Below are 23,470 nucleotides of genomic sequence, written 5' to 3' on the forward strand. Positions count from 1 at the left end.
ATATAGGTATGTCTTGAACTTGTTTACAGATTACTGGTTAAATGTCAGTGTTTGCGAAGTTATCCACTGCGGTAACATAATGTTCAGATACACTTTTGATATGAAGGAACTGCAGTATCTGAGACACAGTTTATGTGCTAAACAAAAGAAAGAAACTAATTACAACAAAAGATAGCAGAGGTGTTAAGTGCAACATTACAGTCTATAGATTCTTCCCCAACCAACCTCAGAGATCTTGAAAAACACACTTCATAATCACTCAACAGTGGACAGGCCATCTTTGATAATAAATGTCTATTACAAAGCTTAATAATTCATATTATTATTCAAATAGTATGTGGGATATAGAATAAGTTTGGTCAAATACATAATAAAGTAAACAACAGACAATGAAGACAAGTGTTTGTTCTGGATAACAAGGAGCTACAGATAATTTAGGTCAGCTATCAGAAGATGAACTTTCCTGGGAGTTAGTATAGTCATGTAATGGTTCTTGATTTAGCTATTCCGTGGTGCAAATCCACCATTGAAAGTACTGCATCCATTGAGAAGTGTTGCAGAGTTTGGTGGTAAGAATGGACCTCAGTTGCAAAAACAAAAAAAGAATAAGTGCCAGGGCAGCACTTCTGAAAGTGGCAGACAAAGCTCATATGCAGCAAAAAAACTGCAGTTAAAACACCTCCAGGCAGACCAGCCTAGGTGTCTAGGCTGCTTTCAAGAATTATTTTCTGCTAAAAATAATGCTCCGTATCAGGAACCCAGTAAACTCATGTTAGCCTTTGAAAACACAAACAACCTTGAAAGCAGCCCAGTTGTCAGTGGGGAACTGCTGGAGATGAGGCAGCTGCACTGTGGATTAATTAGAGAAGTGAGAGGAAACACAGCAGATCATAACTAAAGAAAAGGCAACATATTAGCTATTAAAAACATTTAAAATATAATAATTTTAAGATATTCTCATCTTCAAAGATATATATTACTTCCTCGGTATGAAGAAATGTCAGAAAAATAATAAAATTGTTAAGTGTTCTTTAAAATTACATATAAATTACAATTGAACAGCCAGATGGAAACTGACAGAGCTCTAATAACTTCAGTGGAACTACTCTAATTTACTCCATCTGAGGATCTGGCCACAATACTCATATCATAATTCAGACTCTTCGGCATGAGCAGTAGCCTTTTATTGACAAATATCCCTGATAGCTGAAGATACTCAGAAACATGTAACACTGGATCACAGCAATAAAAATAATGATGTTTCCATGTTATATTACTTTCTCTACCACCAATCTTAATCTGGTAAACACTTATAAATGTTTAAAATACCTCTTTTAACACTTCATATAAACGAAACCTTTGCCCCTGCAGATATAATACAGTTAAATAAAATAAACTGGATTCTAAGAGTTGATCCCTGGAGTACTCCATCTATTATTCTATTATTTTTAAAGTCTGTATTTATGTTATTTATTTGTAGGTATTTCCATAATGTTGTCCAATTAGAAAAGTGTCTACCTATGACTACTACAAGCTAGCATCCTTGTAGTTTATAAATCTCTACCTTAGCCATTAATCTTTGATACAGAAACTTGTCAAATGCTTTTTGAAAATCAAAGTATTCTACATCCAATGAATTTTCCTTATCTATTATGATAGTATATCTTCAAAGAACTCTAGCAGATTAGTTAAGCATTTACTCCCCTGCCTGAATTCATTCAGGCTAGCTTCAATCAAACCATGTTTTTTCTAGAAGTTTTCCCACCTTATCCCAGAAGATGTTTTCTCAGATTTGCGCGCAAACAAAGATAAGCTTACTGGTCTACAAGTTTATGGTCGGTCTCTTGACCCTCTTTCAAACAACTAAATTACATAAGGGAATCGAAAGGGAGGACAAAGAGAAAAGCCAGGAGAAAATAGCATGAAAAAAGTGTATCATGGATCGTGCTGAAGCCATGTTGTGTAATACTACAATAGTTATTACTGAGCTGTAAATCCTCCATAGGAAATGTTGTTTTGCGGTCAACCAAACTCAATACGGAGGAATTTTCATGAAACTATTAATTTATTTGTTTGGCTGAGGTCCTGATTTTGAAAAATTCTGTGTAACAAAGTGTTAAGTGCTTTGGTCCTTTGTCCGTTGACCAATAGAGCCTGACTATACTGAAGAGGCTGAAAAGTTCAGCTGCTAAAGTTCAGGGAGCTCCTTGCTTTTTCCTTTTCAAGGGAGTTCTTGATTGGCTCCAGAGGCAGACACAGCCAGTCATTTGCGGGTAAAAGTGGGGACTGTGTTTGTGCCTGCACTGAGATACAATGGGATTGGGAAGATTCTTTCCACACTTATAGGAGTTAAACATTTGCCATTCCCCCCTCTCTCCTATATTTCCTCTCAAAATGGTCTTCCTGAGAGCTTTCAAAAGCTGACAGGCAATGGATACAGAGGCAGAGAGGACAACATATACGTCTGATATCTGTTAGAAGGAAACTGTTAGATCACGAGGTCAATTGGCCTGTCATACCTGTTTAAAAAGTTGAAGATTCACTGCAGTTTCCAGGAACTGTTTGGTAGTACTTGAACGATGCTTCACAAAACTGTCCTCACAGAAAGTGATAGGCTCTCCCTAAATTTAAACAGAGCGAGTTAGAAGGTACTCCTAGCTATAACCAGTACTGGCACATTTAAAATTCTCCTTCATCAATTTTTCCCCCTTAAAAGTTAGCACGTACAGTTACTGCCCTTCAATCAAAGAGGTATTTACTGAATTCAAAAGGAAAGTAGGCAGAGACAGTGTAATAAAACACTGCAAACACTTTAAAGTTTTCACCAAAATGCATTTTGATGGTGACAATGTTCTGCTTGAGTTATGAATCTTAACTACTGTACAACATTACTCTGATTTAACTGCACTTAAACCAACGGCAGAAGCAAGCAGAAACTCTGAATGGACACCAACATGTTAAGATTATCACCAGATTATTTGTCTATTTGTTGTGCTAAATATAACATTAATGTGTGTGCAGCTAAATTTGATTAACCAGGAAATAATTAAGAAAACATAACTATTTTCTGTCACCAATTTCACTGTCAAATTAAAGACTCCTCCTGTCATTTCTGGGAGTTATTACATAGTCATACAAAAGGTTTAAAAGAGGTCAGATGAATTGTTAATGCAGTAAATCGTGCGGCTTTTGGAAAAGAAGGTAAGAATAATATGAAGAATACTGAGTAGACACGTCAAAAACATAAAGTGATGAGACAAGGTAAATATATATAGTCTTTACTGCAAGCTAATATATGCTAATCAAAGTAAATGAAAATAGTAAAATTATATTGTAACTCCTGTGTTATCCCTTAACTGCATAAAAGAGTATCTGTCTCTACTGTATAGTGACCAAATCAAATTACAGGAAGAAGACTCCCTTAAATTATATTATTCTGCTGTTTAATTTCCATAAACTCCACTAGCGCAGAGAAGGTTCTAAATATTTTAATACATCAATGTATATTCTGCATATTATTTCCATGATAATGATTCAGAGAGATATACTGCAGGGAGTATTGTCATGTAGGCAAAGGACCTACCCGTCAAGAGCATATGCCTTCATGGTTTAAAAAAAAATAAAAATACACCAGGTTGGAGGAGTTTACCCTAGATTTAGGTAAATCAGACAATTTGAGGTCCTGCATAAAATATTAGAATGCACAACTGACTCAGCTAATAGAACATTTTACTACCATGGACTTTTACACATGGTAAAAGCCCAGAATGGGGTAAAAGATACCCCTTATGTGGATCCCTACCATAATGAAACAGAGGAACCTTTCAAACACAAACTGCAGGCCACTTTGAAGACAAACATATTTCTGCCAATGATCACTGCCTCCTCCTGCTCCTATTCCTATTAACTCCGGCAACCTTAGGTGCTGCTTTACACAAATTGTCCTAAATTCTAGTTTACAATGTAATTCAATGCTTAAGGATTGAGAGAATGAGTTTCCCTCATGTGATCTGTCAGCACTTTATTGAGTTTGTCCAAAAGTATCCCTAAATCATCTTCAAATGATCTTTATGTTATATTTATTTGTAAATGGTAAGAGTATTATCTAAAGAGATGTTACATTAAAGCCACTGATGTCATTTTAAAACCTTGTTTTGATATTTCCAAGTGCTCCCTTCCATATTGATTTTTCAAAGACTAGATCTTGGATGCCTTAGGCTCCAGTTCATCAAAGCACATAAGAACATGGTTAAGTTCATCCCTATTCAGCACAGCACTAAAGTACATGCTTAATTTTTATTGTACAATCCTCCCTTCTTTATGGGATGTATGGAAGCTGTGGTGCACGATCCCTTTTCAATGCAGTACTTGGAAGCTCACCAGCTATACCACATCTCAGGGCAAACAATTTAAGTTGCCGTAGCTGCTAGGCTGTAGTACATATTAGATCTGAATAAGCGATCTACCAAATATCTTCAAAATGCCACCCTCCCCCCAGGCGCCCCCAATCATCTCCCTCTCTGACCAACTCATCACCAACCAGCCCCCCAATTCCACAGAACCTTTCTTTGTTCAGTAGATTTGTCACAAAAGATCACAACAGCTGAGATAGCAGAAATGCTTAAACTGAATCCTCAGATTTAAATGGCTGCAAACTGGAAGCATGATGTCTTTGAGAGAGCATTTCTCATCTAGAACTTACTTCCCCCATTTGTTCAATACATCACAAGTACACTGCAAGGTCCACCTCTTTACATAGGCCTTTACCTGAGGAACTGACCTGTGGCACACTTTTGGGAATGGAAAGTTGTTGATTCTTTTCGAGACATTGAGTCAGCTTGTAATGATTACTCTTTAAATACATACGTGCACCTAGAAATTTCAAAGAGGCTTATTTTATAAATAAAAAAAGCATCTAAAGCTGCATGTAGAGAACAGATAGACCCTCTGATGTTACCAACATATACCAGGGAAGTACCCTAGAACTTCAAACTCAGGGCATGACAGGTAAATAACGAAGAAAATTATTTTCAAATATTTTGATTTGAAAATATAAGGTCTAAACTATGCCCCCAATGTGTAAGAGTTCTGAAGAGAGGAAGTGAGCACAAATGAATTTTTCCCTTCCAGTGCATCCATATACAAGAGGCTAGTCCCAGTATGTGGCAGTGTAAAGCATGGATGGGGTGGCGGCGAGCAATACTAAAGGCATTAGCAGCCTAAGAGATGTTGGCTCTAAGGCACCATGTATCTTTGTGATGTGATGACCCCGTTGGGAGCGTGCTTCATCCATATTTTTAAAGCACAGAGAGGGATGTTCCCCAGCAGGCTTTTTCTAGCATCCACGGGGACATCATATTTCCAGTAAGCACTGTTCTATCTGCGCTCCCTTTGCAGTGCAACTCAGATTCACAAGCAGAACAACTGCATGTTAAATGTAATTTTATTTAGATCCATAAACAGTTTACATTCAAAAACAAAAGCCTTTAAGACTACATTAATTTATTGTTATTCTTACCTGTATAAAGCAGGCTTGCTTGAAAAGTTTTACCGTTTGAAAGATTCTGCTCAGGAAATCAAAAATACAGAATAAGAATTCCTTTAGAACCAGCAGAATTTTTCAGATCAGTGCAATTTTTTCGGGGCATCCCTTGTACTTCTGAAACTCCATCTAGCAACTGAACTCACACCAAAGTTTTTCAAACCCTTATGTCTTATATTTTATTGGGTAAAATATTTTGATTAACATAAGATTGCATTAGGAATAACCCTGAAGTACTGTAATTATAAAAGGACTCTGAAATGCTTGATTACAAAAAGTAGAGTGAATTACCAATTATGAATAAAAATATTTATATCAGTTTTCTGATATGAACTGCACATTTCTAACAGATTTATTTTTACAAATACTATTAAATAAATTCAGAAACTTTGAGTTTTGGAGGAACGTTTCACTGATATTTAACTAGCACACAGTCCATTAGCCCCTTTAGTATTGATCTACAATGTACTTTCAAAGCAAGTTCGATCAAAACCCAGTAGGGATTCTATATTGAAAAGTAGACAGCTAATACTCAGACCAAACAATCTATGCCCATACAAGATATCTGTCCTTTTAACAACAGTTGCTATAGAATTTTTTTGCCCTTCTATGGGTTGCCGCACACAGCAGGAATCAGTTCCTCTAAGTTGCATTCACATTTTCATTAAGCTATTTATACAGACTCAGATGAAACATTCAAGTTAAACATAAAACATTAAACTAACCCTATATGATTATACTAAAATCAAAATCAATCTTGGTTAGCAGAGATATTGTTGCTTTCCAAATCTCGTAATATTTAACAACAGCAATAAACACATTTCAATTATTTCCATGCACAGAAGTAGTTCAGAAATTTCTTATTTGGTTTTCTTTTCCTACCAAAAAAGTCTGACACTTGTGTCAGTTACTCATTATTGTTAATATTAAAGTTTATTTAACATATTTAATTCCGTTTTGGTATACAGTAGCTCTATGCTGGTTGCATTATGAGAACAAGGGGAACTGTAGACTCCAACTCTGCATTGACCAAACTCTGAGTCTTTAAAAACCATCTCTACTTTTACATTAAACCATTGTGCTTTGTAACAAGAGTGCATCTAATAGTACCAGGATGAAAATACCACAATTTCTAGCATTCTTAGCAGATAAAGATCCAGATAGTAACCAAGAACAAAGCAGGACTTTATTGTTGTTTCCACTTACGATGGTGCCAATAAAATTTACAAACAAATGTCTGAGTTGAAAGTCCTCTGTCATCAATGTTATTTACCTAAAGCAAAATCTAGATTACCTGGCACCTCCTGGAATCACAACTAAGCCATACTGAAGACCCTACAGGCCCAAAGTATGTTTTCCCTGTAAATGAACTTGTGGCCCTTAATACACTCCTCAAGCTAAAAACCTTAGTGTGGTGTGTGAGAGTACTGCACCTAATCAAAAGGCCTATTCTTGCATCAGATTTTCTTTCCTCCAAAAGTGCCTTAGCTGCACCCACTGCCAAAGCCATGCCCAAATTCTGGGAGAAGGGTTAAGGCAAATCAGATCCCATTGCAAGGTACTCTTGCCCTCTAAACTATAACAATCAAATTCTGAAACTTAAGCCTAAATAAACCATAAGCAAATATTTCCCCACAGATAAGTGAACCTGTATGCCATGCTGAAGGTGTAACCAGATAACCTGGCTGCAGATCCTAACAGAATGCCATGGAAGAAGGCATGGTACACATACACTTTGCTGGTTAAAACCAGGGTATAAGAACAGGAATCACCAATCCCAAGCATTAAATATACCCTAATACCAGTCAGCTAATACCTCTTTTCAGGGTATACAAACTTCTTGCTTAACCAGGTATGCCTATCCCCAGTCTGTGTTCAGAACAGGAAAGGTTGTGTAAGCAAAACAGGTTGATCCTGGCAAAGAAGAGGGTGAATGTTTGTAATGAATGGGAGTGGAAGTCTATGCTTGTTAAAGACTAAACATGACATCATAAAAATAAGCAACGGAGAAAATCTGTTTACGAATTTGTTAAAAATATTGGAGGGGAATAAACACTTGTGTGATAAAAGTGTAATTCATCATGATAAAGTAGGGGGGGATAATCTATTTTACATAAAATAACAAAACAAATCATCTTCCTTAAAAAACATATCTCATTAAAAAAAGAGTTAAGAGTATAAACTGGCATGATTTATTTTCCATGCTAAAAAAATTCTGGCTTTCTCTCAAAAAGTTAGGCAGCACAGAAAGGTTAAGTCATACAAAAGAAAAAATATATTGAAGTTACCTCCCCTTTGGGCGGGGGTAGGAGTGGGGGGAGAATAAACCACCTAACATTAAAACAGAAAGGAAATTGACCCAAACAAAACTTTGAGTAATGATAAGGCTCAGACATCATTTGTGAAAAGCAAATTAAAAGAAAGGCTAACTGTTAGGCTATAGATATTCAGGCCTGTCTGTAAAGGCCTATACTCTAAGAATTTAGGTGTATTCTTATCACTTGGCTAGTGATAGAAGTATAAAAGAAAGAATCAAAATCACTGTCTGCTGGTGTAAGGGCCTTCTCTTACTGTGACAGTCTGAGGCCCTGTTCTTAGGCTAAGGCCTTTGGCTAAGCAGCAGAGGCAGCCATAAGCTGGGAAGCGACTGGTCCCCTCCTCACATTCCAAACTAGTCACACTGAAATAAGGTGCTGTTGGGCTGTTAGGCACTATCAGGACAGGACTGTATTCCTATCACCTCCAGACAAAGGGAAGTGCCTAGAAAATGTAAAAGGAAACTTAGTTTGACAGCATCCTGTCTGGCAAGAACTCATTTATCAATAGCTGGGATGTGAAATCCTCACTTCTGTATTGTTTTGTCATTATAGTTCCCACTTTGCTGTTGTTTGTCTGTAGAATCTCTGTCTGGTTCTGTGATTGTTCCTGTCTGCTGTATAATTAATTTTGCTGGGTGTAAACTAATTAAGGTGGTGGGATATAATTGGTTACATAATCATGTTACAATATGTTAGGATTGGTTAGTTAAATTTCAGGAAAATGATTGGTTAAGGTATAGCTAAGCAGAACTCAAGTTTTACTATATAATCTGTAGTCAATGAGGAAGTGACTGGGTGTGGGTGGGGGTGGGCATGTGGGTGTGTGAGATGGGAACAGGGAATGTGGGTAAGAAAATTGGAATCATGTTTTGCTGAAGGGGGAGATGGGAACAGGGAATGGGGGTAAGAAAATTGGAATCATGTTTTGCTAAAGGGGGAAATGGGAACAGGGAATGGGAGTAAGGAAAAGGGTAGGAATGGGAACAGGGACACAGGTGTAAGGCTCTGTGGTGTCAGAGCTGGGAAGGAGGATACTAAGGAAGGAAACTGGAATCATGCTTGCTGGAAGTTCACCCCAATAAACATCGAATTGTTTGCACCTTTGGACTTCGGGTATTGTTGCTCTCTGTTCATGTGAGAAGGACCAGGGAAGTAAGTGGGTGAAGGAATAAGCCCTCTAACACTAACAGATTGCTCAGTTTCTGAAGACTAGGTGTTACAATTCTTAAACTATACCTGTGTCCTAGTGCTGCCAAGGAGATAATTTGCAGCTTTGGAACAGGATATCTTGGCAAAAACTGAGACCTGGTCTAATTGGATACCACCCCATAGGAGTCTTTGGGTCAAATTCAGCAGTGGCATAAATAGTGACATCAACTACATATCTGATGCAAACAGTCTAGCAGTATGCATTGCATAAAGTAAGTTTCAAGTGTTGAGGGAAATGATTGCAATGTTCACAGGGTGGGATAAAAGGGCCTGTAGCATAAACACAACATAACAAGAAAGTGAAAATAAAGGGGAGAGAAAGAATACCAATTTTGCACACAAATTGAATGACAACACCTTTATGCTAATTACGCTCATATAACCTTTGCATCTGATGTGTAACTCTCATCTCAGTTTACGTAACTGCAATATTTGAACCATTATGTAAAGTTATGGATTGGTATTCCTAAAGGAATATATTCATAAATGATCTGGAAAAAGGGGTGAACAGTGAGATGGAAAAATTTGCAGATGACACAAAATTACTCCATATAGTTAAATCCAAAGCTGTTTGCTAAAAGTTACAAAGGGACCTTACTAAATTGAGTAACTGGACAACAAAATGGCAGATGAAATTCAATGTTGATAAATGCGAAATAATGCCCATAGGAAAGAATAATCCCAACTATACATACTAAATGATGGGGTCTAAATTAGCTGTTAACACTCAATAAAGCGATCTTGGAGTCATTGTGGACAGTTCTCTGAAAATATCCACTCCATGTGCAGCGGCAGTCAAAAAAGTTAACAGAATGTTAGGAACCATAAGGAAAGGGACAGATAATAAGACAGTGCCACTCTATAAATCCATGGAATGCCCACCCTTTGAATACTGCGTGCAGTTCAGGTTACCCCATCTCAAAAAAACTATGTTAGAGTTGGAAACGGTACAGAAAAAGGGCAACAAAAATGATCAGAGGTATGGAACAGCTTCCATACAAGGGGAGCTTTAAAAGACTGGGATTGCTCATCTTAGAGAGGATATGATAGAGGTTTATAAAATCATGAATGGTGTTGAGAAAATGAACAGGGAAGTGTTATTAACCCCTTCATATAAATACACGAACTAAGGGGCACTCAATTAAATTAATAGGCAGACAGTTTTAGACAAACAAAAGAAAGTACTTCTTCACACAACACACAGTCAACCTGTGAAACTTGTTGCCATGGGAGGCTGAAAGGCCAGCAGCATAACTGGGTTCAAAAAAGAATTAGATAAATTCATGGAGGATAGGTCCATCAATAGCTATTACCCAAAATGGTCAGGGATGCAAACCCATGCTCCTAGTGTCCCTAAACCTCCGAATACCAGAAGCTGGGACTGGTGACAGGGAATGGATTACTTGAAATTGCCTTGTTCTGTTCATTCAAAAACATCTGGCACTTGCTACTGCTGGAAGACAGGATATTTGGCTATATGGACCACTGTTCTCATGATAAACGTTCAAATATTATGGAACCTAATCTGAAAAGGAAGACTTGAGAATGGAAGGCGGGAGTCTGGGTTACACCTGTACTGAATAACAAGTTGGGTTTGCATGTGCACAAGTGACTTAAAACTCACCTTCACAATCCCCCAATCCTAGCAATGTCTCTGGGCAGGGATGGTCTCCTGTGCTGAACTAGAGCAATACACCTGTCATAAATATAAAGGGAAGGGTAAACCCCTTTGAAATCCCTCCTGGCCAGAGGAAAGCTCCTCTCACCTGTAAAGGGTTAAGAAGCTAAAGGTAACCTCGCTGGCACCTGACCAAAATGACCAATGAGGAGACAAGATACTTTCAAAAGCTGGGAGGAGGGAGAGAAACAAAGGGTCTGTGTGTCTGTCTATATGCTGGTTTCTGCCGGGGATAGACCAGGAATGGAGTCTTCGAACTTTTAGTAAGTAATCTAGCTAGGTATGTGTTAGATTATGATTTCTTTAAATGGCTGAGAAAAGAATTGTGCTGAATAGAGTAACTATTTCTGTCTGTGTATCTTTTTTGTAACTTAAGGTTTTGCCTAGAGGGGTTCTCTATGTTTTTGAATCTAATTACCCTGTAAGATATCTACCATCCTGATTTTACAGGGGGGATTTCTTTATTTCTATTTACTTCTATTTTTATTAAAAGTCTTCTTGTAAGAAAACTGAATGCTTTTTCATTGTTCTCAGATCCAAGGGTTTGGGTCTGTGGTCACCTATGCAAATTGGTGAGGCTTTTTATCCAACATTTCCCAGGAAAGGGGGGGTGCAAGTGTTGGGAGGATTGTTCATTGTTCTTAAGATCCAAGGGTCTGGCTCTGTAGTCACCTAGGCAAATTGGTGAGGCTGTTTACCAAACCTTGTCCAGGAAGTGGGGTGCAAGGTTTTGGGAAGTATTTTGGGGGGAAAGACGCGTCCAAACAGCTCTTCCGCAGTAACCAGTATTTGTTTGGTGCTGGTAGCGGCCAATCCAAGGACAAAGGGTGGAATATTTTGTACCTTGGGGAAGTTTTGACCTAAGATGGTAAAGATAAGCTTAGGAGGTTTTTCATGCAGGTCCCCACATCTGTACCCTAGAGTTCAGAGTGGGGGAGGAACCTTGACAACACCTCTACCCCGATATAACGTAGTCCTCGGGAGCCAAAAAAATCTTACCACGTTATATGTGAATCCGCATTGTATAGAACTTGCTTTGGCCTCAAGCATTTCCGTTATTAATAGTCACTTCCCGCCCCCTGACTGACCCCTCAGAACCCCCGACCCATCCAATCCCCCCCATTCCTTGTCCCCTGACTACCCTCTCCAGAGACCCCTGCCCCTAACTACCCCCCCCAGACCCCAGCCTCTATTTAAGCCCCCCTGCTCCCTGTCCCCTGACCACCTCCTCCAAAGACCCCCCAATCCCTAATCACCCCCATGACCCCACCCCCTACCCAACCACCCTGCTCCCTGTCCCCTGACTGCCTTGACCCCTATCCACACCCCTGCCCCCTGACAGGCCCCCCGGGACTCCCAAGCCCCTGTTCCCCTTCCCCTGACCGTCCTGCCCCCAAACCTCCGAAACATCCAACCCCCTCACTCCCTGTCCCCTGACCACCCCCCAAGACCCTCTGCCCCTTATCCAATCCCTCAGCCCCAGCCCGGCACCCTTAACACGCCGCTCAGAGCGGCATCTCTGAGCCAGACACGCTGACCCGCCGAAGTGTGCAGCCCCACCCCCCAGAGCGCTGCTTTACCATGTTATATCTGAATTCGTGTTATATCGGGTCGTGTTATATCAGGGTAGAGGTGTATATGGGTATTTCTAGCTTACAACAGTTGCAAACAGCCCAAAGGGTCAAAAATTAACAGCTGAGAATTGGCATGGCACAGGGATATCCCAGCCACCCCCTTTTCTTCTTATGATGGTTGTTTTCATGGCAGCAAAAAGGGGGAGTGGCCTAACTTCCCCTACATCAGCTCTACTCTAGTAGAGAATCACCCTTATAGTGGGGTAATTCCTGATGGGCCAGGTAAGTAAATTTTATGGCCAAATTCCTCTGGCATAAAGAATCTGACTCAAATCTTGCTTGTGCAGGAGTTGTGTACAAACTCATCATTATTCAGTGAGCCAATTAAGAGGTTTAGTTTTGATTTCATTTCCCATTTTCATAGCCATTTACCCAATAATAGGGAAGAAATAAAGAGAAATTAAGAACAAAATCAATTTTATTATTTTCTCTTAGGGTCATAGAATCATAGAATATCAGGGTTGGAAGGGACCTCAGGAGGTCATCTAGTCCAATCCCCTGCTCAAAGCAGGACCAATCCCCAACTAAATCATCCCAGCCAGGGCTTTGTCAACCCTGACGTTAAAAATATTTAAGGAAGGAGATTCCACCACCTCCCTAGGTAAAGCATTCCAGTGTTTCACCACCCTCCTAGTGAAAAAGTTTTTCCTAATATCCAAACTAAACCTCCCGCACTGTAACTCGAGACCATTACTCTTTGTTCTGTCATCAGCTACCACTGAGAACAGTCTAGATCCATCCTCTTTGGAACCCCCCTTTCAGGTAGTTGAAAGCAGCTATCAGATCCCCCCTTATCCTCCACTTCATTGGAAATATTGGAAAGGCAATGGTAAATATGGGGAAGTTGTAGGTTTTAAAGTTGTAGGGTTACAGAGAGAGAGAGAGAGAGAGAGAGTCTGTCTGTCTTTTTACCGTTACTGAAATTACCAATGTTTGGAGCAGTATCAATGTGATTGTTTTATATTAGTTTGTTGTAGTACTGTATTAAGTGAGAGCAATGGATTATTATTGCTTTTACAAGGAATAACACCAAAGTAAACTTTTATGAGCAAGAGTGTATTTCTTACAATTATTCTTTTCAAATGATATGAACTATCACCTTTATAGATGTCCTGCCTTTAACAGGACGGTCCCAAGTTTTCATATGATGTGCTGGTGTCCCAGAACTTCTTTCAGTATTCCACTTTTCCATTTCATCAATCTATTTTTTTTAATAACCATAATATGTATGTTCAAGGCATACTGTTATGCTGAGGAAACTTTGTTCTCTGTTTACTAGAAACAAACAGTCCCATGAAATAAGCGTTTACTGTGAAGAACAGTGTTTGGAGTGAACGGGAAAGTTGAATGAGTGCAAACCCAACAAAGCTGTTCTTTTACCCAAAGTGAATATTCCATGTTTCAAGCTAAACTCATTCAGTGCATTAGGATATTGGAAAAAAATCCACCAAACTGAAAAATATGCTTTTGAGTCAAAAGCAAACAGTAGTAACCCCAACATACAATTAAAAAAGTGTACTTTTGTATGGCTGTTTTGTGACCATAAAAATGGTGCCACAAAAGCACTCCAGGTTTTGATTCTGAAAATATGGTCAATTTATATCATTATAATTGTTTTAAAATTATAGAGTGAAGCTTCTCTTTTAAGTATATCCCTTTAAAATGCCAATGTGAAACATTATATGAACCCCAGTATGAAAGTAGATACTGTCTGTGACTCATATTTGAGTTTTCATACTACACCCATCACTATGGTTTTCTGGAATGAGAGAGAGTACGTTCTCTATACCCATTCAGTACAGGACACATCTCTTCTGAGAATACTCCCAAATGGTGCCAATTAATTGTGATGAGGTTTTTTTGTGATATAGATCCACATCCACTAGCTTTTGAACTGATATCAACTCATTTCATGTAGGTCTTTGATCAATCATTAGACAACAACTCTCAGTCACTATTAACCTGGACAAAGTTCAAATTGGTAATCCAGAGATAAAACCTGTGACAGACCCAGACCAGGTACAGGAGTCTGGTCCTATTGGGAAATATACTGGCCACTGGATGAATAGTTTTCTGTTCCCTGAGTAACCAGAGCAGGGGCTGCCCGAGAGCAATCAGGAACTTGCTAGAACCAATTAAGACAGGCAAGCTAATCAAGACACCTGGAGCCAATTAAGAACTTTCCAGAATCAATTATGGCAGGCAGGCTAATCAGGACACCTGGTTTAAAAAGGACCTCCCATCAGTTAGGAGGGCATGTAAGGAGCTGAGAATGAGAGGATGTGCTGCTGGAGGACTGAGGAGTACAAGCGTTATCAGACACCAGGAGGAAGGTCCTGTGGTGAGGATAAAGAAGGTGTTGGGAGGACGCCACAGGGGATGTAGCCCAGGGAGTTGTAGCTGTCACGCAGCTATTACAGGAGGCACTTTAGACAGCTGCAATCCACAGGGCCCTGAGCTGGAACCCGGAGCAGTGGTTGGGCCTGGGTTCCCCCCAAACCTCCCAACTCCTGATCAGACACAGGAGGAGTTGACCGGGACTGTGGGTTTCACCAGAGGGGAGGTCTCTGTTCCCCAACCTACACGGTGGATCAGCAGAGACTGTGGGGGTTGTTCTTCTCTTTTTCCCCATGAGGGCCAGTGATGAGGTTATCTGAGCGAACGGCAGATTTGAGCCACAAAAGTGCTTATAGCTTAGGTTGTTTAGGCCAAACTGATTGCTGCCGTAAATCTCTGAGGCAAGCAAATCCACCAATAAGCACAGGACCCACCAAGGTAGAGGAGGAACTTTGTCACAACTGTAACAACATACTAAGAATCCTGTAAATCAGAAACCTAAAGAAATAATATATGAATTTCATAAATAAATACTGTGTACTGCATTTCTATCTTATACAGCAATTTAGAAGAGGTCAGATTTATCTCCAAGGAAAAATAGCTTCTGGGCATGGTGGGACCTATATTAGTTAAAACAATATGAACAGCAACTGACATCGAATATTAACACTTGGAAAAAATGTTAAGTTTTAGCTATATTAGGTATTTCTTAAGTTATATTTTTTCATTTTTAACTGGTATCTGCCGACCTAAGACAGGCTGACAATGGCCAGCAGGCTGAGAAATTCCAAAATGGTGCCCCTAATTAGACCCTTTTCCATAGTGATTCCACAAATACATTTCTCTTATATATGACCACTGGATTAAAAAAAAGGGGGGGGGGAGGGGCAAAAGCAAATAATCTTGAAAGGAGGAGCTACACAGGTTATTATTAAAAAATGTTTGCCAACTTGTATTACAATTTCATATTATCAGTACAATGGAAAACATGGGTTTCTCAAATTGCAATGGAGCAACTGATGAAAAATTGTAAACTGAAAATTGAAAAGTTGTTACTTTTTAAAACCACCAAAGTAAAAAGGGACCTCGTGCAGCATCTTGAAGACAGTTATAGATGAACTCCAACAGACTTACTGAACCAAAAAGGACCTGTTCCTTGGTCATTTCCAGGACCAAACATCAGGTCAGAACGTAAGGAGAGCCTCCTCCACCTCAACAACACTGTCTTAATCTACATCTGATATATGTGAACGAGACACTGAAATTTAGTTGTTTGCTCACCAACAGTCAATGCAAACTGCAGAGAATCAACGCTAAAGACTCCCTTAAAGGCCACTCTTATACCAATGAGCAGATGGGCAACCCCATTCTGCAACGGCTGCAGCTTCCAAAGCAATTTCATATAAATCTCATTTGGAACAAATTACATCATTCTATCATGGAGACAGCAAAAATAAATAACTGTGAAGGTCTGTAATGGGGAGAACTTTGGGTGTCTGAAATGCACTCATAACTCGAGTCCTGCACTGGATTCTACAGGATCTTGAAATTTTGCATAGCCATTTTAGATACTATTGCAACGTGGACTTTCAGGTCAAATAGCAATTACTTTAACTCTAAAATTCTGTAGTTGCCAGAGGCCAGCCACTGAAAAAAATAGCGCATTCACACATTCCTTAAAATTGCTTATCTCCATTGCTTATACCTGGTACACCATTTCAGTCTTATATGGGTTCAACTTAGTCAGTTGTCTTTCATCTAAAGAAAAATGCCTGCCAGTCAGAATGCAGTGTAGTTGTAGTTATGTCGGTCCCAGGACAGTAGAGAGACAAGGTGGTTGAGGTAATATCTTTTATTGGACCAATGTCCGGTTGGCGAGAGAGACAAGCTTTCGAGCCACACAGAAAACCTGAAGAAGAGCTCTGTGTGGCTCGAAAGCTTGTCTGTCTCACCAACAGAACTTGGTCCAATAAAAGATATTCCCTCACTTGCCTTGTCTCTGCCAGTCAGAATTACAGTGAGGGGTCAATACGAAAAAGGTCAACAACAAACAAGACAGCCTGCAACAAGAAGGCACCCATCATTACTTCTGATATGTCACATCCCAGAATGAGTGTAATCAGAGGTCAACAAACAATTCTGCCTATTAGTATCATGAACCACAGCCTACCCTCTTACATCTAGTGATCATCTGAATCGGAGATTGTCAGATTTCAAAGGACAGATCCCTCATGTCTATCATAAGATCACTAACAATTCTGTTAACTAGAGCTGAATCCAGGACATCAAGCAGGCAGAATTTAGACAGAAGTGTCAGAAATATCAGATCATGATAATACTGGAGTTACCAAACCAACATGATCTCACTATCCTTCCCCAAACGGAGAGACCAATCAGTAGTTTGCAAATAAGTCAGTGTTAGAGGAAAGTATTTTAAGTAGGCTGCTTCTCTGAACATCTACTTGCAGCTGTGAAAGTGCCATCTTTTGATAGGCATTAACCACATCTGTCAGCAATAGGCTCAGCATTATTCCACTAGCATTAACAAAACAGAAAAGACAAAGATCCATGCTAGCTCCAGTCTATGAAGCACCAATTGAGCCTCAGAAACACACACATTCTGAAATTTTGCTAAGACAGACTGGGCTTTCATCCCTTCCTGCTCTATTACTGATATCAAAGCAGGAATGTCACAGGTCATGAGCATGCTAGATTCACCAAACAGCCTGTCAGTGACCAGGGCATGGGCAGTTGTACCGAGTGGTTAGAGCAGGAGCTGGTAGTCAGGAATTGGAGCCCGGTGTCAAAGACCGAAGCAGAGGCCAGATGCCAGAGAAGAGAATCAGGAACTGAAGCCAAGAATCAGGAGCAGGTTATCTGGAGTTAGGGAAGGCGGGCACAAGGCTGGGGCCATTGGCAGGCACTAACACAAGCCCATGGCAAATATTTTGAGCAACTGCTGAAGAGCTTCTGCTGCAGAGCTGAAGAGCTGGTGTGCTTCCTCTTCTAACCAATCAGTCAGTGTAGCCAATCAGGCAGCCTACTATCGGCCAGCTGTGCTCCTTAATTTGCCAGGAGACTGGCTCTTCTGCAGGCCCTGCTTCCTGACACAGCCAGACCTAAAACAGTTCCACTAGATGATTCCAAGCCTTTGCTAGGAGGTAGTAAAAGATTCTTGGCTTCCACCAAGCTCACTTTTGGTGGATTCTAAGTAGAGAAAATGACCAACCTCCAAATTAGCCAGCCCCTTTCCCAACTTTGTCAGTTCCTGCAGTCCATCAATAATCCTAAGTGAGTCATACAAGTAGTTTCTTTATTAGAGCTCCATTTAGTTGTTTCAATGAATGAGACAAAGGGAAAGTAGTTTGCTGGCGGGCAAGTACCTACTGTAAGTAAAACACAGATCATTCAGATGCTCAAGGTTCAAAAGTCAAAGAAGCAACTTCTAGATTACCACCTTATTATCAAGTTTAAGATAACATTTAGGACATTTTATTTTTTGAAACCCTTAAGATTGTGATAAGACTTTAGTACTTTTCTTCCAGATAGCAAAATAATGAGTTTCTGTTCTTATGAATAAAGGAAAACAAATTAAAATAATAAAAAGCCTTACAGGTTTGTATCTTAGTGCATCTCTGTAGGATCCAAACAATGCTGCCTGTGTCCTAAGGAAGGCCCTAGCTACTCCATCACCTGTAGCTGTAGACTGCTTCTTCAGTTTATTTTTCAAGGCTGAGACCTGTATGACAGAGAGGAACAGTTAAATTAACACCTCAGAAATTGGTACAGCAAGGTATGAACCCAATCAGCAGGCAAACCACAGTGTCTACAGGTCAGCCAAAAATTCATCCTCCTCCTCGATAGCTTATCTTTTTAACTGCAAAGAGCACCTGCTGGTCTGTTAATTGAAACGAAAGCAGGGGATGATGGTAAAGTGCTAATGTAAATTGGTTAATGCTCTCTTTTTTTTTTCCCAAGGCCTCTTGACATAAATAAGCTTTAATTATTTTACAGTAAACTGCTTGTGAGCCACTTTTCTGCAGATTTTTTGCAATCATAACATGTGTCTGCTTGTCTGAGATGAAGCCAGTTGGGCATCTTTCATTTATGCTGTGGAGGGTTATTTTTTAAGGGCACTTCCAGCTCACTTACCTCTCAATTTTAGTTTTTTTGTTGCCAACTTATTAGCATGCATCATTTTTCATGCATCATGGGAGCTGTTGCCACTATTGTTTGCTAGTTGGGGAAAGCCTGTATAAATTCAATAGTGCAGTGTCTTTAGAATTGGCCTAAGGAATAAAACATCTGAATGGGGTGGAGGGGGTGAAAGGGATGGAGAAGGAAGGGGATAGCACCCTTTTATTAGTGATGAGGCACCTGCATTAAGAAAAACATTAATTCCAGCATCTGATTTCTGAAGATCTACCCTGTTTTATGTGGTAAACAAGTTCTGATTGTACAATTCTGGAAGGCATGAGTAACATTAGATTAAAAGGCCATTCTTTAGTTAAGGAAGCTTTGGAGCAAGATCATATATTTTGGAATTATTCTGATATTCCTAAAAACAAGAAAGATGTGTGAATGCAGTTAATAAGAGCAGTTCTTCCACTCTTGTTTTAAGAAGCTGAATACCAGACAGTTGGAGAAAAAAATCTATTGCAATTATTATGAAGATGTATTTCCATATTAATTTTTATTGCAAAGTGCCTTGCAAAACAATACATAAGTTATCAGATTCTGTCCAAAGCATCATTTATTTTCAGTTGGGTTACTCTTTAACCAGAACATTTAGGCTACCCTTATAAGCACAAAGTATCACCAAAACAGGTTTCATTCTTTTATAAATGTATGCAAGAATGAATATCTTTTTGTTTCTTTATGCAAGCAGTCATGACTGTTCTTGTAGATGATTATTGTAATTGAAGTGTCAACCTAATTAACAACTAAACTTTGAATAATGCTAATGAGAACTGAACATGGCATCAGAGAAAAGACCAGCTCTACAGGTGATAAACCTTCACAGTAGTGACATTTTCCACTGTAAAGTCACAGTTACTATGATCTGATCAAAGAGAGAGACCCCCATTGGGTCCAATTATAACTATAGTTTTGAAAAAAAATTATTGAGTTCTGATGTTCATAATCTATGCAGAAAGGCCTTTACAGTATAGGTCTTCTCCCCATAGCTGTGATCTTTTCAATTTATATCCAAGCTCCATAGATCCAGATAAAAGTTTAGAGTCTGATTCAGTTAGCCCATGGAGAGCAAACACCAATGCTCATTTAAGTATTTTTACTTACACCTCAAAAGAAAAAAAAAAGGAGCGAGTACAAGAAACAGTTACACAGTTCAAGGCTGCAAAAATAAATGCTTGTCATTTCACTTTCTTTGTTCTGTAGTTTGATTATTTTGAAAGTTATTAAAATTGAAGCTTATTTAATTCAAGGGTAAAAACATGCATAAGTTCTTTTAAACGGAGAGATGTGTCAGCAATTACAGTTATATTTCACTAATGTTGAAATAAGAGAGCAGGGGTCAGTGTATAGAAACCTGGTTTGTCAAAAATGAAAACCAGATTTCCACTTTTTTAAATCCAGTAGAACATTTCCTAAATGCAAGAGACAGAAGTTTACCCCCTTTCCTCCTTAAAAAGAAAAATTTGCATTCATGTAAATTATATATTATAAATAGGGCTGTGAAAAAAATTGTGAAAAAATGTTCATGTGATTCCAAGCCATCTTTGGACAGCAAAATTTTGCATATTGAATTTAATTTTTTTTTGTATAATGTCATGTCTTGTGTGTTTTCATATGAAAGCTGATCCTCATCAAATTGAAATTTCACTCTTTAAAACAGAGTATTTGGTCTAATTTTTTAAACAAATCTTAGGGGTTCATTTTTTGAGCAAAAGCAATAACAGAAAATAAACACAATAAAAATCTGGCAGGTTTTCACAAAATGGAAACGTATTACAAAAAGCTCAGACATTTTAAAATGTAATTGAAAATATTTCTCACCTCCCAAATAATGAATTAGGAGACTTTTGTTTTCAACATAATTATGTCAACTGAATTCATTGGTTTATGGTAAAAATGGTTATTGAGACAGGACCTTTTTAAAGAATGCATTCTATTACATACTGGTGAGAAAGGTGTAATTTACCTTACTGCTTGAAATCAATAGAACTATGCATGGTTTTAAGCTATTTATGTGCTAAAATGTTTTACTGGATAAGTGCCAGAATGCTGAGCACCTTTCGGGCTCAAGCTGCCATATACAAGAACAAGGAGTGTTTAGTGCTGGCAGTGAACTTGACGATCAGAGGAAATAAGACCTCAGGCTTACTCCCTATACATCAGCCTGCAAAGAAAGGTCAACAATGGAGGACCTTATGCTGCACCCATCTGAAATGGTGTTACAGCTCCCTTTCTGTCACATATGCCTCTCATCTCTCTGAGGCATTCTGGGTGGTGAGCCAGAATCCCTTTGTGGACTGCCACTTAGGCAACTCCTTCCTCATCCCAATGTAAGATCCAGCTATCCAAACTAGAGGACAACCCTTAATGTTCTAATGTAGCTTCTGATGGACTGATACTTATTTTTTGCCCAGAGTCCTAAAGAAGTATTGCTGCAAGAAAAAATTGAGCCACATGGAACAATTAGCACCTGACACAAGTGTCTACCTCACTGATGAAAAAGGGATAAACCACACTCTGTTGATGCATCACCAGCTTCACCACAAGGTTAACCAAGTAATAAATTTATCTTAAATATGATTATTACTTCTGCAGTGCCACGGGTGTGCTCTACAGACATTTAAAAATAATAGACCACTCCCCTGAAGCGCTTACTATCTAAGGCCCCCATCTTGCAAACATAGTATAGTTACATGCATAAGCACTTGCATAATCAAGCTCCAAGTTTAAAGATCACTAATGATTAAATTAAGCAATGGAAATGTCAGAAGAAGGGAGAGCATGGATTATTAAAAGGGAGGGCATGTTGCTTTGGCATGACATACATGGATCTTGATGTCTCTATTTATTTTTTCATATGGATGGATGGGAGAGCTAGAGATTACCGATATATGTTGATGATTCACCCACCCAACTATCTTTGTAAGCAAGGACAAAACATAGAGTCAGCAATGACAGACTGAAGAGCACGGGAAGGTACATTTTCTGTTGAGAGGAGAGACAACGTTGCAGTGAGTACAGGAGAAAGAGTTGGATGGGAGATAAGGGAGCTTGTGGGAAGAGAAGATGTGTAAGGGTAGAGGTGAGGGAGGAGAAAGGATGTAAGGATTAAATAAAGCTTGGTGAGGGAGGGACCAGCCTGTATGTTCAGTCAATCAGAGACATTAAAGATAAGCAATCAACATGGTCAAAGCCTTGTATGGTAAGAAGTAAGCTAGTAAGCTATACACATGGGAGAACTTCACCATCTCGTGGATCTATCTGGTATAAATAAGAGCAGGGTGTGTCAGCATAAAGGCAAAGGTACTCCCCTATAAAATATGGTAAGAATTCTACTCACTCCAAGACAAACTGTGCTCTAGCCGTAAGAGTTGGGTTAACAGCTCCCATACAGACTGCTAATGAAGGCAAATCTATCCTCCAAAAGATTATTTTATAGTTCAAGGGAAGCTCCCACAAGTTCCCACCTTCCCCAAGAACACTGGGCTACAGGCAAGGGGTAGCTCCACCAGATCATAATGGACTTCCCACTCTTGGCAATTATGGTTTGCCAGTAGTTCAGGTCTTTCCCACAGACCATATGCAGTGGCAAGAGCTTCTTTAGCAGTGTCCCCACAAGAACTGTGTCATTGGTGTGGTATCGGCACAAGGTTCTCCAAAAAGAACCTAGCTAAAGAAAGCAGTGGTTAAAACAAAGGAGAAGCTTGAAAGTAAGCCAGACTGAACTAGGATAGATCAGTACTTGTGGAGTGATTCAAGTGTGAACAGAGGAGGGGAAAGGTGCTGTGAAGTGCTCCTGAAAGGATTAATTTCAATTACTTGGCTGTGGGGTGGAATCTTGGAGCATGTTAACAGGGAAAGGTGGAAAAATAATTTGCGAGAGGTGGTAAGCCAAAGAGGGGAAATGTGAATCACCTGGGGTGACATGATAGTGGCAATATTAGTAACACAAATGGATAAAACAAAGATTAACAAATTTCAAATGTATATTTATACAATGTCAGTAACAAAATCAAACATGTTATAAGGTTGAAAGTGAATTGTTATGTAGCTTGTATGGCAGTTGGTGCTCAGGAAGCCACAAAAGCTAAAACTGGAATCAAGCAATTCACAGGAGGCAGGAAGAACAGTCAAGTTTGCTTCCAGGAGACACTAGTGATCCATTAGGACAGTCAGAGATGGGGTTCTTAAACTGCACTGAAAGCAAAATGTTTATCTTTATCTTGCCCTGACCATTCTTGGATCCTCTTGGGAAGGTCACTTCACTGACTGTTAAACACTAGCAAGCAAGGGTAAAGCAGAGATGTGGAAAAGTTGGAACTAATAGGATATCATCAAGAGACTGTCGGGGTTTCTGGTTGGTTGGCTGGTGCTTTTTACCACATGCTGGGACATTCTGAAACGTAAAATCTAGACATATTAAAGAGGTAAGCAAAGAATGTGTCACAACTTTGGAAATAATCACTGTATTTCCCTGAAGATTTTAAACTTTCAAAAATGCAACTGACTCAGGATAAAATATCATCAGTTTAAATACATGTGACTTGTACCCTGA

General features: G+C 39.2%; 1 protein-coding gene across 4 annotated transcripts in view; it reads right to left on the reverse strand.

The window, feature by feature from the left end:
* The window catches only part of DENND1B (DENN domain containing 1B), a 244,789-nt gene that overhangs the window by 45,911 nt on the left and 175,408 nt on the right, over positions 1–23,470 (reverse strand). For all 4 annotated transcript variants that reach the window (XM_073356748.1, XM_073356747.1, XM_073356749.1 and 1 more), the window contains 2 exons: positions 18,332–18,457; positions 2,520–2,621 (listed from right to left, as the gene is read on the reverse strand). In XM_073356748.1, the coding sequence (XP_073212849.1) occupies positions 2,520–2,621; positions 18,332–18,457 (228 nt within the window). The remainder of the gene's footprint in view (positions 1–2,519; positions 2,622–18,331; positions 18,458–23,470) is intronic.

This window comes from Lepidochelys kempii, chromosome 8 (genome assembly GCF_965140285.1).
Source record: "Lepidochelys kempii isolate rLepKem1 chromosome 8, rLepKem1.hap1, whole genome shotgun sequence".
In the NCBI taxonomy this organism is placed as follows: domain Eukaryota; kingdom Metazoa; phylum Chordata; order Testudines; family Cheloniidae; genus Lepidochelys; species Lepidochelys kempii.